The sequence below is a fragment of the Equus asinus genome, chromosome 6 (assembly GCF_041296235.1).
Source record: "Equus asinus isolate D_3611 breed Donkey chromosome 6, EquAss-T2T_v2, whole genome shotgun sequence".
Classification (NCBI taxonomy): domain Eukaryota; kingdom Metazoa; phylum Chordata; class Mammalia; order Perissodactyla; family Equidae; genus Equus; species Equus asinus.
Window position 1 is genome coordinate 43813681 of NC_091795.1, and position 14889 is coordinate 43828569.

At 37.2% G+C, this 14889-nt stretch overlaps 1 protein-coding gene across 4 annotated transcripts in view; it reads right to left on the bottom strand.

Annotated features, from left to right (window-relative positions):
• The window catches only part of ANXA4 (annexin A4), a 63883-nt gene continuing 48994 nt past the window's right edge, over positions 1–14889 (bottom strand). For all 4 annotated transcript variants that reach the window (XM_014836707.3, XM_070511988.1, XM_070511989.1 and 1 more), the window contains 5 exons: positions 12705–12798; positions 10285–10380; positions 9639–9697; positions 8488–8610; positions 1–1038 (listed from right to left, as the gene is read on the bottom strand). In XM_014836707.3, the coding sequence (XP_014692193.1) occupies positions 979–1038; positions 8488–8610; positions 9639–9697; positions 10285–10380; positions 12705–12798 (432 nt within the window). In that variant the 3' untranslated portion in view covers positions 1–978. The remainder of the gene's footprint in view (positions 1039–8487; positions 8611–9638; positions 9698–10284; positions 10381–12704; positions 12799–14889) is intronic.

Sequence of the window (14889 nt, forward strand, 5' to 3'; positions counted from 1 at the left end):
TTCATTTTAAAGGCACCATATTTTATTAAAGTTATTTTTCCATCTTGGATACAAACTGAACTTTTGAATGAAATCCAAGTACGCATTCAGAATAATTCTGGGGTTGAAAGGCACAGTGCAAATGTAAATTACAAATCAATGAAATCGAAAGTGATTTTTAAAACTAGTTTTAGCACAAAAAATTTCCTTTAAGTAAAAGTAAACTCAGAGCATTACACCATCACCAGGATACCTAGTTTGACAGTTATTTTTCTCCGTTCATCTTCAAGATGGATTAAGACATTAACCATAACATTGTGGAATGTTCGGCATTCATGTTTGGTAAGCAGACACATAGGATCTGTATAACCACACTTTTACAATTTAATTTGTTCAGACAAGTTGGTGATTTTGGTACACTTTACACTTAACCTGGAGAGAGTGAGTGATCTTAACATAAGATGTGATGGAGGAAGTCTCCCAGGCCAAACTCAGGAAAGGTCAATTAACACTATAGACAAAATCTAAACAGAGATTTGTGGACGCTTTCAAACCATGACTTTGTAAAACAGCAAACTGGATAGATGTTCTTACTGACTATGTACTCACAATTCCAAATCAAGAAATTACCAGCTACTCTAAAGACAGAATTAGGGAAGAAAAGTGGTTTTAGAAGTCTTCCACTTGAATAGTTTTTCACCAACAAGAAAACATGAAATAATTTAAAATATTCCAATTCCTTTGAAACACAGAGCACATTTTTATTTCTAATTTTAAGTCTCCTTTTATGTTTTATAAGCTTTGAAATGCAAGTACAGCTTTAAAGCATCATAATGAGTAATTATAGACGAATAATAGTACAGTCTATATCCTAGGAGGCATCTGTAGGCGTTTTAATTGGAAATAAGCATTGTGAGATATTGCTAATAGCAGTGTAGAAAGATGAAGTTAAAAAAATTTCAAGAGTTGGGAATCCTCTTATCCTTTCTGGATTTTATTTTAATCATCTCCTCCACAGAGAATGAGCAGTACCTTCCTGTAGTCTCCGGATGTGTCACCCTGGTGACAAAGGAGGAGAAGTTACAGTCAGATAAATGGATTTTAAAATGGAATACACAGGGCCAGCCCGGTGGCGTAGTGGTTAAGTTTGTGCACTCTGCTTCAGCGGCCCAGGGTTTGCAGGTTTGGATCCTGGGCATGGACCTACACACCACTCATTAAGCCATGCTGTGGCGGCGTCCCATATACAAAATAGAGGAAGGCTGGCACAGATGTTAGCTCAGGGCCAATCTTCCTCACCAAAAAAAATTGTATCTCTGAGAAAAATCCAGACAAGATTGAAAAAGTTAACCTAGATGACTATAAGCTGTGTATTGTACCCCCAAACCCCCCTGGTACATAGTTGCACATTTCAGTTGTGGCATGTGGGATGCCGCCTCAGCGTGGCCTGATGAGCAGTACCATGTCTGCGCCCAGGATCCGAACCAGCAAAACCCTGGGATGCCGAAGTGGAGCACATGAACTTAACCAGTTGGCCACAGGGCCAGCCCCGACATATATCTATTAAAATAAATCTTAATATATTCTTGTTCATACTTTGTCTCATTGATCTGCCAAAGAACAAGGATATGTTCAAGTCTATCTATCAGAGTATTTCCATCAATGTCGTCTTTTGCAGCCTCAAGTTTCTCATTTATATATTTGAATGCAATACTATTTGCCACATAAAGTTTCATGACAATTTAATCTTTGTTGTGAATTGTTGCCTTTATCAATATAAAGTGATCCACTTTTTATTTAATGCTGTTTCTCTGTAAATTCGTTTTACTTATAATCCCTGCTTTCTTTTTTGTATTTCTCAAATGTGCTTTTCCCTGGCCTTTTTTTAAAGCTTCTTACATGTCACTGTATTTGAGTTGTTCCATTCATTCATTCATTCATTCATTCATTTATTTATTTATTTGAGGAGGATTAGCCCTGAGCTAACTACTGCCAGTCCTCCTCTTTTTGCTGAGGAAGCCTGACCCTGAGCTAACATCCGTGCCCATCTTCCTCTACTTTATATGTGAGACGCCTACCACAGCATGGCGTGCCAAGCAGTGCCCTGTCGGAACCCGGGATCTGAACCTGCCAGGCCGCCGAGAAGCGGAACCTGTGTACTTAACCGCTGCGCCACCAGGCCGGCCCCTGACTTGTTCCTTTTAAACAGCATGGAGTAGGATTTTATATTTTTACCTAACCTGAGACTTTATTATTATAATTTACATTTTTATCTTCTGTCATTTTTTCTATTATTTGCATATTTTATATTTCTATTCTCCTTTTGGCAATTGTTATTGAATGGGCAATGTATTCTTCATTTTTAATCCTTTCCAGTGTTGTGTGAGTATGTGAATACACATATATATTTACATATTTATATATATACAAACATATAATGTAAATATGTTATATTTATATTGATGTTTCCCCAAGCCAATCAATATTTTTGTACTCCATCATGAATAGTATTATATAGACTTTCCACAATTTATTTGAGTCATACCTTATTGGTTAATAAAAATAATATAATATGTAATGTTATATACTATAAATGTATGACATTATTTATACAAATCTAAATAATGCTATGATGAAAATATAATATTTAGTGTACTTTTTTCACATTTCATGAAACAATTTTATTCAAATTCTGTCATAGATTTTTTTTTTTTAATTTATTTATTTTTTTATTAATGTTATGATAGATTACAACCTTTTGAGATTTCAGTTGTACATTTTTGTTAGTCATATTGTGGGTACACCACTTCCCCCTCCGTACCCTCCCCCCACCCCCCCTTTTCCCTGGTAACCACCGATCAGATCTCCTTCTCAATATACTAATTTCCACCTATGAGTGGAGTCATATAGAGTTCATCTTTCTCTGACTGACTTATTTCGCTTAACATAATGCCCTCGAGGACCATCCACGTTGTTGTGAATGGGCCAATTTCGTCTTTTTTTATGGCTGAGTAGTATTCCATTGTGTATATATACCACATCTTCTTTATCCAATCATCAGTTTCTGGGCATGTAGGCTGGTTCCACGTCTTGGCTATTGTAAATAATGCTGCGATGAACATAGGGGTGCAACGGACTCTTGAGATATCTGATATCAGGTTCTTAGGATAGATACCCAGTAATGGGATGGCTGGGTCATAGGGTATTTCTATTTTTAACTTTTTGAGAAATCTCCATACTGTTTTCCATAGTGGCTGTACCAGTTTGCATTCCCACCAACAGTGTATGAGGGTTCCTCTTTCTCCACAACCTCTCCAACATTTGTCGTTCTTGGTTTTGGATGTTTTTGCCAATCTAACGGGGGTAAGGTGATATCTTAGTGTAGTTTTGATTTGCATTTCCCTGATGATTAGCGATGATGAACATCTTTTCATGTGTCTATTGGCCATATTCATATCTTCTTTTGAGAAATGTCTGTTCATGTCCTCTGCCCATTTTTTGATCGGGTTGTTTGTTTTTTTGTTGTTAAGCCGTGTGAGTTCTTTGTATATTATGGAGATTAACCCTTTGTCGGATAAGTGGCTTGTAAATATTTTTTCCCAATTAGTGAGCTGTTTTTTTGTTTCAATTCTGTTTTCCCTTGCCTTGAAGAAGCTCTTTAGTCTGATGAAGTCCCATTTGTTTATTCTTTCTATTGTTTCCCTCAACTGAGGAGTTACAGTGTCCGAAAAGATTCTTTTGAAACTGATGTCAAAGAGTGTACTGCCTATATTCTCTTCCAAAAGACTTATTGTCTCAGGCCTAATCTTTAGGTCTTTGATCCATTTTGAGTTTATTTTGGTGTGTGGTGAAAAAGAATGGTCGATTTTCAATCTTTTGCATGTGGCTGACCAGTTTTCCCAGCACCATTTGTTGAAGAGACTTTCTTTTCTCCATTGTAGGCCCTCTGCTCCTTTGTCGAAGATTAGCTGTCCATAGATGTGTGGTTTTATCTCTGGGCTTTCAATTCTGTTCCATTGATCTGTGGACCTGTTTTTGTACCAGTACCATGCTGTTTTGATCACTGTAGCTTTGTAGTATGTTTTGAAATCGGGGATTGTGATTCCGCCGGCTTTGTTTTTCTTGCTCAGGATTGCTTTAGCAATTCGCGGTCTTTTGTTGCCCCATATGAATTTTAGGATTGTTTGTTCAATTTCTGTGAAGAATGTTCTTGGGATTCTGATTGGGATAGCATTGAATCTGTATATTGCTTTAGGTAGTATGGACATTTTAACTATGTTTATTCTTCCAATCCATGTGCAAGGAATGTCTTTCCATCTCTTTATGTCATCGTCAATTTCTTTCAAGAAAGTCTTGTAGTTGTCATTGTATAGATCCTTCACTTCCTTGGTTAAGTTTATCCCAAGGTATTTTATTCTTTTCGTTTCGATTGTGAATGGGATAGAGTTCTTGAGTTCTTTTTCTGTTAGTTTATTGTTAGTGTATAGAAATGCTACTGATTTATGCACGTTAATTTTATACCCTGCTACTTTGCTGTAGTTGTTGATTATTTCTAATAGTTTTTCTGTGGATTCTTTGGGGTTTTCTATGTATAAGATCATGTCGTCTGCAAACAACGAGAGTTTTACTTCTTCGTTACCTATTTGGATTCCTTTTATTTCTTTTTCCTGCCGAATTGCTCTGGCCAGCACCTCCAGTACTATGTTGAATAGGAGTGGTGAAAGTGGGCACCCTTGTCTTGTTCCTGTCCTCAGAGGGATGGCTTTCAGCTTTTGTCCGTTGAGTATGATGTTTGCTGTGGGTCTATCATATATGGCCTTTATTATGTTGAGGTACTTTCCTTCTATACCCATTTTACTGAGGGTCTTTATCATAAATGGGTGTTGGATCTTGTCGAATGCTTTCTCTGCATCTATTGAGATGATCATGTGGTTTTTGTTTTTCATTTTGTTGATGTAGTGTATCACATTGATTGACTTGCGGATGTTGAACCATCCCTGTGTCCCTGGTATAAATCCCACTTGATCATGGTGTATAATCTTTTTGATGTATTGCTGTAATCGGTTTGCCAAAATTTTGTTGAGGATTTTTGCATCTATGTTCATCAGTGATATCGGCCTGTAGTTCTCCTTCATTGTGTTGTCCTTGTCAGGTTTGGGGATCAGAGTGATGTTGGCTTCATAGAATGTGTTAGGGAGTTCTCCATCTTTCTCAATTTTCTGGAACAGTTTGAGGAGAATGGGTATTAAGTCTTCTTTGAATGTTTGGTAGAATTCTCCAGAGAAGCCGTCTGGTCCTGGACTCTTGTTTTTGGGGAGGTTTTTGATTACCGTTTCTATTTCCTTACTTGTGATAGGTCTATTCAGATTCTCCATTTCTTCCTGATTCAGTTTGGGGAGATTGTAGGAGTCTAGGAATTTGTCCATTTCTTCCAGGTTGTTCAATTTGTTGGCATATAGTTTTTCATAGTATTCTCTTATGATCTCTTGTATTTCATTGGTATCTGTTGTGATTTCTCCTCTGTCATTCCTGATTTTATTAATTTGCGATTTCTCTCTTTTTTTCTTGGTGAGTCTGGCTAGGGGTTTGTCAATTTTGTTAATTCTTTCGAAGAACCAACTCTTTGTTTCATTGATCCTTTCTATTGTCTTTTTTGTTTCAATATCGTTTATTTCTGCTCTTATTTTTATTATTTCCCTCCTTCTACTGACTCTGGGCTTTGTTTGTTCTTCTTTTTCTAGTTCTGTTAGGTGTCGTTTGAGGTTGCTTATGTGAGCTTTTTCTTGTTTAGTGAGGTGAGCCTGTATTGCGATGAATTTCCCTCTTAGGACTGCTTTTGCTGCATCCCAAATGATTTGGTATGTCGTGTTCTCATTTTCATTAGTCTCCAGATAAAATTTGATTTCTTCTTTAATTTCTTCAATGATCCATTGTTTGTTGAGAAGCGTGTTGTTTAGTCTCCACATTTTTGCACCTTTCTCTGCTTTTTTCTTGTAGTTGATTTCTAGTTTAATAGCATTATGATCAGAAAAGATGCTTGATATTATTTCAACTCTCTTGTATTTATTGATGTTTGCTTTGGTTCCCAAAATATGGTCAATCCTTGAGAATGTTCCATGGTCATAGATTTTTTTATTGTGGTAAAAAATATATATAAAACAAAATTTGGGGGGCTGGCCCTGTGGCTAAGTGGTTAAAGTTCCACATGCTCCGCTTCAGCTGCCTGGGTCCACAGGTTCAGATCCCAGGTGCAGACCTACTCCACTCATCAGCCATGCTGTGGAGGCGTCCCACATACAAAGTAGAGGAAGACTGGCACAGCTGTTAATCTTCCTCACACACACACACACACACACACACACACAACCAAAATTTGCCGTTTTAACCATTTTTAAGTGTATAATTCAGTGGCATTAATTACATTCACATTGTTGTGTAACCATCATTGCTATCTATTTCCAAAACCCTTTCATCACCCCAATTAGAAACTCTGTAACCACTAAGCAATAACTTCCCATTCTCCTCTTCCGCCAACCCCTGGTAACTTCCAATCTACTTTCTATCTCTATGAATTTACCACTTCTAAATATTTCACATCAGTAGAATCATACAGTATTTGTCCTTTCGTGTCTGGCCTATTCCATTTAGCATGCTTCCAAGATTTATCCATGTATCAGAAACTTCATTCTTTTTTATGTATCTATGTACCATATTTTGTTTACCCATTCATCTGTCTGATGGACACTTAGGTTATTTCCAACTTTTGGCTATTATGAATAATGTTCACATTGGTGTACAAGTATCTGTTTGAGTCTCTGTTTCCATTTCTTTTGAGTATTTCCCTGGGAGTGGAATTGTTGGGTCATGTGGTAATTCTATGTTTAACTTTTTGAGGATGTGCCAAACTGTTTTCCACAGTAGCTGCACCATTTTACATTCCCACATCCTCATCAACACTTTTTATTTTCTGTTTTTGTTTTTGTTTTTAATTATAGCCATCCTAGTAGGTATGAAGTGGTATTTCATTGTGGTTCTGATTTGCATTTCCCTAATGATTCATGATGTTGAACATCCCTTCCAGTGCTTATTGGCCATTTATCTATCTTCCTTGGAGAAATGTCTATTCAAATTCTTTGTCATTTTTTAATTGGGTTGTTTGTCCTTTTGTTATTGAGTTGTAGGAGTTCCTTATATATTCTAAATAGTAAACCCTTATCAGATATGATTTGCAAATATTTTCTCCCATTCTGTAGATTAGTGCATTTTTATTTTATTATTTTCTCTAAAGAAATCCTAAACATATAATAGCTAAGTAACGGTTACAGTTTATTTTTTAATTCTATAAGTTTTGCCAAGTTGCCTCCTAGAAAAGTTAGACCTGTTTACAATCCTTCCATGAGAGATGGTGAGTTTAACCCAGGCCCTTCTCAATGCCGATATGATCTCTTTAAACTTTGTTAAGGTATTAGGTGAAAAACGATGATTTCTTTTTGCTTGCAACTCATTGTATATTAGTGAGATTAAACATTCTAAATATTTATTGTCCATTTGTGTTTCATCTTTTATGAAGTGCATGTTTTCTTTTTGCCCAATTTTTCTTTTTGGATTTTTGTCCTTTTTCTTAATGATCGGTAGAAGCTCTTCCTATGGGGATATTAACCCTTATTATATGTCACAAATATATTTTCCCATAACTTCATTTATGGTCATCCTTGAATCTTGTATTTTACTTACAGCTAGCTATATTTCAGCTCTGTAAATAAAGTGACCTCATAGACTCTACAGAAACAGAAACAGGTTCCTGAATGCCTTGTAGACATAGTAACAAACTCTGCAGCTCAAATCCCCTAATAGTTACACCTCTCCAAGCTATGAGTAGGATTCAGAATATTTAATTCACAGAGCAAATCCTGCTTTGAAGTTTACTGTGCACCCAACACCAGCTTCTAGGGAAATGGCTCTTGGCTTTCCTATTCATGAGACCCTTCTGTCTTCCTCAAGAAGTAAAATCCCAGTAATGAGGGTTTTGAGGGATGTGAATCGTTCCTCGTCACTCCCATGCCATGCTAGGACTCCTGGAAGTCTGGTGCCAGGTAAAGAACAGCAATCTAAGATAACTACCATGCTTTCCCACGTTTTCAGCAGACCTCAGCTGGCCCCGGAAGGGTTCTGGGTGACTGATTCAGTTGCTTATCTTTCACTGCAAGCAGGCAGACAAGGAAATTGTACTCTTAAAAGTATTCATTAAAATATGATCTTTCTCTGTCTGGGATCAAATGAAATAATTACTATATTTAGATGCAAACATTTCCAGCTTCTAACCTGGCAGAGATTTAAACATCTGTGTGAAAGGAGAGAGACTGGAAATCTCTGAATTAGGGGAGCATCTTTCAAGGGAATGACATCTGCAGAGGAGGAAAAGATAAGAAGTATCTAAATAGCTAGGTAAGGACCCCGTCCTTTCATCAGAGCTTTCCCCTGGGCCAAGGCAAGCCTCCCATGACCCACCTTGATGAAGGAGTACAGGGACTTTCCATAGAGCCTCTTGAAGTTTGCTCGGATGTCCAACATATCAATCTCTGCTCGAGAAACCATCACTCTGATAAGAGTGTCATCATCGGTGCCCAAGCCCTAAGGAAGAAAACAAGATTGCTGCATATCAAAGCCTCTCTGGTTTTCAGATAGTGCTCATCTTCGGTCTATCAAGGCAAGAGGGTGTAGGACTCTCCTGATGATGATGTCCTTTGCACCACAAGCCTAGAGGCCTGTGGAATATTGCTCCTCACCACAGTCTTCAAGGCTCTCCACAACCTACCTTTCCAACGTTCTGTGTTCTGACTAGAGGAGACCGCCCTCAGCCGTTCTAGACACATTTCCTGTGTTCTGCAGCCTGCTGGCCTCACCTGCAATGACTCCTCCCCACATGTCATCCTTCCCTCCCCAGCCTTACCCTCCTTCCTACCATGTAAAATCCTCTGATATAAAACTTCCTTTAAGGTCCTGCTCAAATATACAAACTTCTTTACATATTCTTTTCTGATCCTTGTCTCCTAAACAAATATTGAAACAAAATACCCTTTCTTCTGTGTTCCTATAATATTTGGATCCTCAATTATGGTCCTACATTTTCTCTTTTGTTCTTAAAGGTGTTTTGTATACACCTGCCTTCCTCTCAAGACTAGAAGTTCTTTGAGAGCAAGGACTGCATTTTGATCTTTCCTGCACCTCCCGTGGTTCCCATCAAGGGTGCTTGCACAGAGTACAATGCATGGTTAGGAACTTGGGCTCTGAAGCCAGACAGCCAGTGTTTGCATCCCTGCTCCACTGCTTCCTCACAAAGGACCTTGAGCAAATTGCATATCTTCTCTATGCCTCGGTTTTCTCATCTGTAAAATGGGGGTTGATAATAGGCCTGCCCCATAGAGCTGTCACGGGGATAAAATTATACATATAAAGCATTAGAAACAGTGATCACACATCATAAGTATCCAATATTACCTAGTGTTATTATTGGCAGGCACTCAATGAACTATCTAATGAATTGAATTGACTATCTTAGACTGATTTTGGCTAATTTTAGTGGTGGATGTACGAAAGCATATGAAGGTGGTCGCAAGACATGACAGAATCATTCAGATGCTAAAAATGAAGCCATTTACCTTCATAGATTTATAAAGCCTCTCAGCAAAATATGCAGGTTTGTTCCTCATGCACTTTACTGTCAAGAGATAAAAAAAAAAGAAATGAAAAGATTACAGAGAAAATCCATGGGAAAAAAATGACAGTTCCCTCTGTTTCTACAAGGTATTTAGTAGTTATCTCTTGATTGCTTTGTTGAAAAAATTTTAGCCAAACAGTGTTTCATGAACATAAGCCACGTTGAAAACATTTTCACAGATGGAAAGTATCCTTAATTTATTGACAAGTTCCTGGAGATGTAATTAACAAAGGCCAATAAAGCAAAAGGCAGCAAATAGTTTCAAAATGATTACTATCTCTCCCATATGAAACAGTTATTAATTCTAACCATTCACAGACTTGCAAGTGAAGTTAGTATAGGATCATCTTTGTCATATACTGAAATATAAAGGCACGGAGGAAATGAAATATATAAAACCACGTGGTACAATAACAATCAGGTTGTATATAATATTTCTTGTTTAAAATTCTGGAACATATCATGAGTAATTTAAACAATTTTTTTATCCCTGAAAAAAAATTCTGCATCACCATGACAACAAACTGGTAACAATGAGGAAAGTCTATAGACATTTGTTTCTCCACTCCCCACCCCCACCAGCTTACCTATACCTAGCAGAGCATCTTCAAAGCTACCAGATGTTTCAGATTTAATACTCTGTTCAATATCCTTCTGTGATATCCTTTTGTATTCATCAAACACTACAAACAATAACAAGACAGCATAATAAATAATAAAAAAGAATAAGCAATAAAAAAATAAAGAAAACTAAAATTTATGGAGAGTGAGCATCTTTTAACTAGACCACACCATGTATTCTTTGGCGCATTTCAAGAGGAAACTAATTAGCAAAGTGAATGAGAACCCAGGAGACATATGGCAAGTGGAATGGGCCCAAGGCGCGGAGGAAGGAACACTGTGAATCCTGGAGGACATCAAACAAGTCTCTTCCTTTATCTGGGACCCTGTTTTCTCACACATAATATGGAGATAATCTCTGGAGGGATTTGCTTTTCTCATTGTTTCCTTTTGGCTCATCAAAATTAGAGAAACTCAACCTCTTCAAAACTGAGTCACATTTGATAACAGCTGGCTGGATCTTTTAATAGACTCTAACATAATTTTTTCTTGCATCTTTGCCAAGTATTTTTTAATGTGATGAACATGTTTTCCTTTCTTGCTGTCTCCTTCTGGAGCCTTCTGAGAGTGGATATCTGTTTCGTTTATCTACATCACCTTCTTTGGGGTGCTGCATCGCCCAAATGTCAGTCTTGGGACACTCCTGCCCCACAGCATGCACCATTAGGTCTACCAAATGAGTGATGGGCTCACCCACCAGGACCAATCAGTCTTACCCTCCTGGGAATTTTTGAACTGAGCAGATCATGGGGATGGCCAAAGGCACTGAGTCATCTTTAACCTCAGAGAACATAGGGATCACCTGGGAAACCTGTCAAACCTCCTGGATGTCACTCTCTGAAACACTAAGTCAGCAAGTCTGAAGGAGGGGTTCAAGAATGGACACCAGACTTTGGGAAACTCTGCCTTAGAAATAAAATCCATGACTCCCTTCTACTGAGATCCCCAGAACTGCCTTGACTTTTCTTCTTCCTAGAGTTGTTCAGCTCTCCCTTCAATTCAGTGAGCGATCAGTATCTTCCATGTTCCTCTTGTCCCATTCTATATTATTTCCTCATTTCTTACTTAGAGTCAGTGAATATTACTTGGAATCAAAGAAATCTAATTGACACATTTTCTAAGCCTCAGTTTTTTCCACTATAAAGTAAGAGAAATAATAGCTGCTCCATTAGGATGTTGCAACAAACAATGCTTATACCATGCTTAGCACTGCACCTAGAAGATAGAGAATTATCAATGAACCTTCATTATTGTAAATCCTCACTATTTGTGTTGGTTGGTAAGAAGATGAAAAAATTTTCTTTATCAAAATAGCACTTAAAAGTGGCTTACAGGCAGATAGTATTTTATAAGCATCCAACTGTGGAGTCGCACCAGGAATTGAAAATTGTTACAAATGTATTTGCACTAACTCGCCTTCTGAGGACCTGCAGTTCTTGAAACATGCCACTAGGGGGAGATGTGTGTTGTCAGTAATCACAAAAGGGAAGGCAAAGAAAGAAGGAGCTAAGTCAGAAGTCGGTGCATGTGATGGTAGCTCATGCATTTATTAACAGGAGTAGTTGCCTATTTGTTCTCACTGTGGAATATCTGAAATGACTGCAGCTTCCAAAAGTGTTGTACTTTCCAATTACTTTATTTATGTTTTCAACATAGCAAACTCATTCTTCTCAGTTTTCCCACGAGCTTTGTAAATTGTGTGTGATTATAAGGGCATGGTGGGTTTATAAAATTATGATATAGAATAAAGACCTAAAGAGTTTACATAAAAGATGAAATATCTTATTAAACTCTATTGCTGTTTACAAGAAGAAAATAAACATGACAACAAATATGCTATAATTGTATAGTATCTTTTTCCCCAAAGAACTTAAAAGCACATTACAAAGACTAGCATTATCACAAGCAAATTAGAAACATCACACATGGGAAATAAAATTTGAAATTATCCACTGTTCATCTTATGCAACATACCCCCTAAAGAAATCACTTTTATTAGCTTTACAACTTGGATGTTAAACAGGAATAAATGTCAACCAATATTTCTTATTTTATTGTTCACTGATGTTACTGAAGATTTTTTCTTATGTAACTAAATTTAAAATGGGCTGCTTTCGAAAAAGGGCTGATTAGGAAGGTCGGTTTCCTAAAACAGGAATGCCAAACTTCTATGAATACATTGTATATCTGCTAATTATTCATAGTTAATCTTTTAGAAATTGGCCCTCATGCACTCATACATTTCCAAGGTAAGACATCTAAGACAGTTCAGTACAATCAGTTCTTTGTACCAAGGAAAGGGGAAAAGGTTATCAATTAATTATGGGAAATACAGCTTTCACTATCTTTCAAACAGTTTCTTTGGAAGATGATACAAGTGCCTTACCATGCAACAGATGATTTCGATTCCGGGAACAGAGAACAGTTAGAAATTTCACCTCATTTGTCCCCCATTTCTTCTCTCCAGCCTCAAACAGATCCTGAAGCCAAACAAAACACAAGTTGAAAACACCGCAGAGAAGGTGCCAGGACATATGCAAATATTTCCAGAACTTCAAAGAGCTGAGCTGGCTTAGTTTTATTCTGTTGGTGATGGGGGTGGAAGTGGCGTTGGCAGTGAGTGGAAATGACTCAGGATTTTTCCTTAGCTCCTAATGGGACCCTATGATATCTCCTTGAGAGTTAGGGCAAACACCAGCGGCCCTCTCTAGGCAGATGACGTGGTTCTATTTTAAGAGCTAAAAGGAATGCCCTAGACTTGGGCTGTCCCATACAGTAGCCACTAACCACTACTTAAATTTTAATTAAAATTAAATAAAATTTAAAATTCAACTCCTCAGTCATAGTAGCCACATTTCAAGTGCTCAGTGCCCACATGTGGCTAGTGGCTACCCCTACTAGACAATACAGATGTAGACCTTTTCAACACCGCAGAAAGTCCTATTGGACAACACTGATCTAGAATGATCTATGGTTATCTGGAGGCTACAGAAGGTCTCACAATAGAACCAGAACCCCATTAGTAATTGCTTATATTCTAACCAAATAGGAATATAAGAAATTAATTCTGGTCACTTTAACTATATTATTGATAAATCAAAACTATTGTTCATATCACTTCACACTCATTAGGATGCCTGCTATAAAAATTTTTTTAATAAACAGAAAATAACAAGTGTTGGTGAGGATGTGGAGAAATTGGAACCCTTGTGCATTATTGGTGAGAATGTAAAATGATGCAGCTGTTCTAGAAAACCGTATGGCTGTTCCTCAAAAATAGAATTACATGTGATCCAGCAATGCTACTTCTGTGTATATACCCAAAAGAACTGAAAGCAGGATCTTAAAGAGATATTTGTATGCCCATGTTCATAGCAGCATTATTCACAATAGCCAAAAGGTGGAAGCAACAGAAATGTTCATCGATGCATGAACAGATAAACAAAATGTGGTATACATACAATGGAAAACTATGCAGCCATAAAAAGGAAGGAAATTCTGACACATGCTACTACATGGATGAACCTTGAGAACATTATGCTACCTGAGATAAGTCAGTCACAAAAAGACAAATACTGCCTGATTTCACTTATATGAGGCATCTGTAGTCATCAAACTCATAGAAACAGAATGTAGAATAGTGGTTGTCGGGGGCTAGCGGGAGGGGGAAATGAGTTGTTTAATGTGTATAGAGTTTCAGTTTGGCAAGATGAAAAAATTCTGGAGATTTTAAGTTCTTAACACTTAAAAATGGTTAAAATGGTGTATTTTATTAAAAAATTTTAAAAAATTCTTTTTTAAAAACCCTACTGTTCATTGATAATCAGCAGCTGGCTTGTTAAATTTCTCAAAATGCCCTTAATTGACACATTTTGTCACTTCTTGGGGTTACTTCCATCTGTTCATCTGTTTCTTCCTTTTCACAGTCCCAGGTGGGCCCAGCCTTTGAGTCAGCGAAACTCAGACACCAGACACATAAGCGATGGAGCCTCCAGCCCCCAGCCAGTTGAGTCACCTCCATCTGTTCATATCTTCCCAGCTAAGACCTCAGACATTACAGAGCAGAGAGAAGCCATCCCACTGTGCCTTGTCTGAATTCCTGACCCATGGAATCCATGGGCATAATAAAATGGTGGTTGTTTGGTCACTAAGTTTGAGATAATGTGTTACACAGAAATAGTAACTAGAACATGTGGGTAAAGAACCAACTTTCAACTGTCACTGAATACTTTTGTAAAATACCATAAAAATGACCTTGAAAAGAGTAACTTTAAATAATGCTTGGAAAATGGTATCTTTTTGTGTTAATTTTTTTAATAACTAGTGAGGTTGGACATATTTTGCACATTTGCCATTTCTGTTTTTCCTTTTCTGAGGTAGCTGTTAATGTCCATTGTCCATTTTTTTAAAAAAACTGGGGTATTCTTATTCATAGTAACAAAACAGTAGTTTTGATTTATCAATAACATAGTTAACTATATTATTTACTTATAAAACCTCTTTATATATTAAGCTTATTATACATAAGGTGAAACTTTTTCCCATTTCATCATTTGACTTTAATTTTTTTT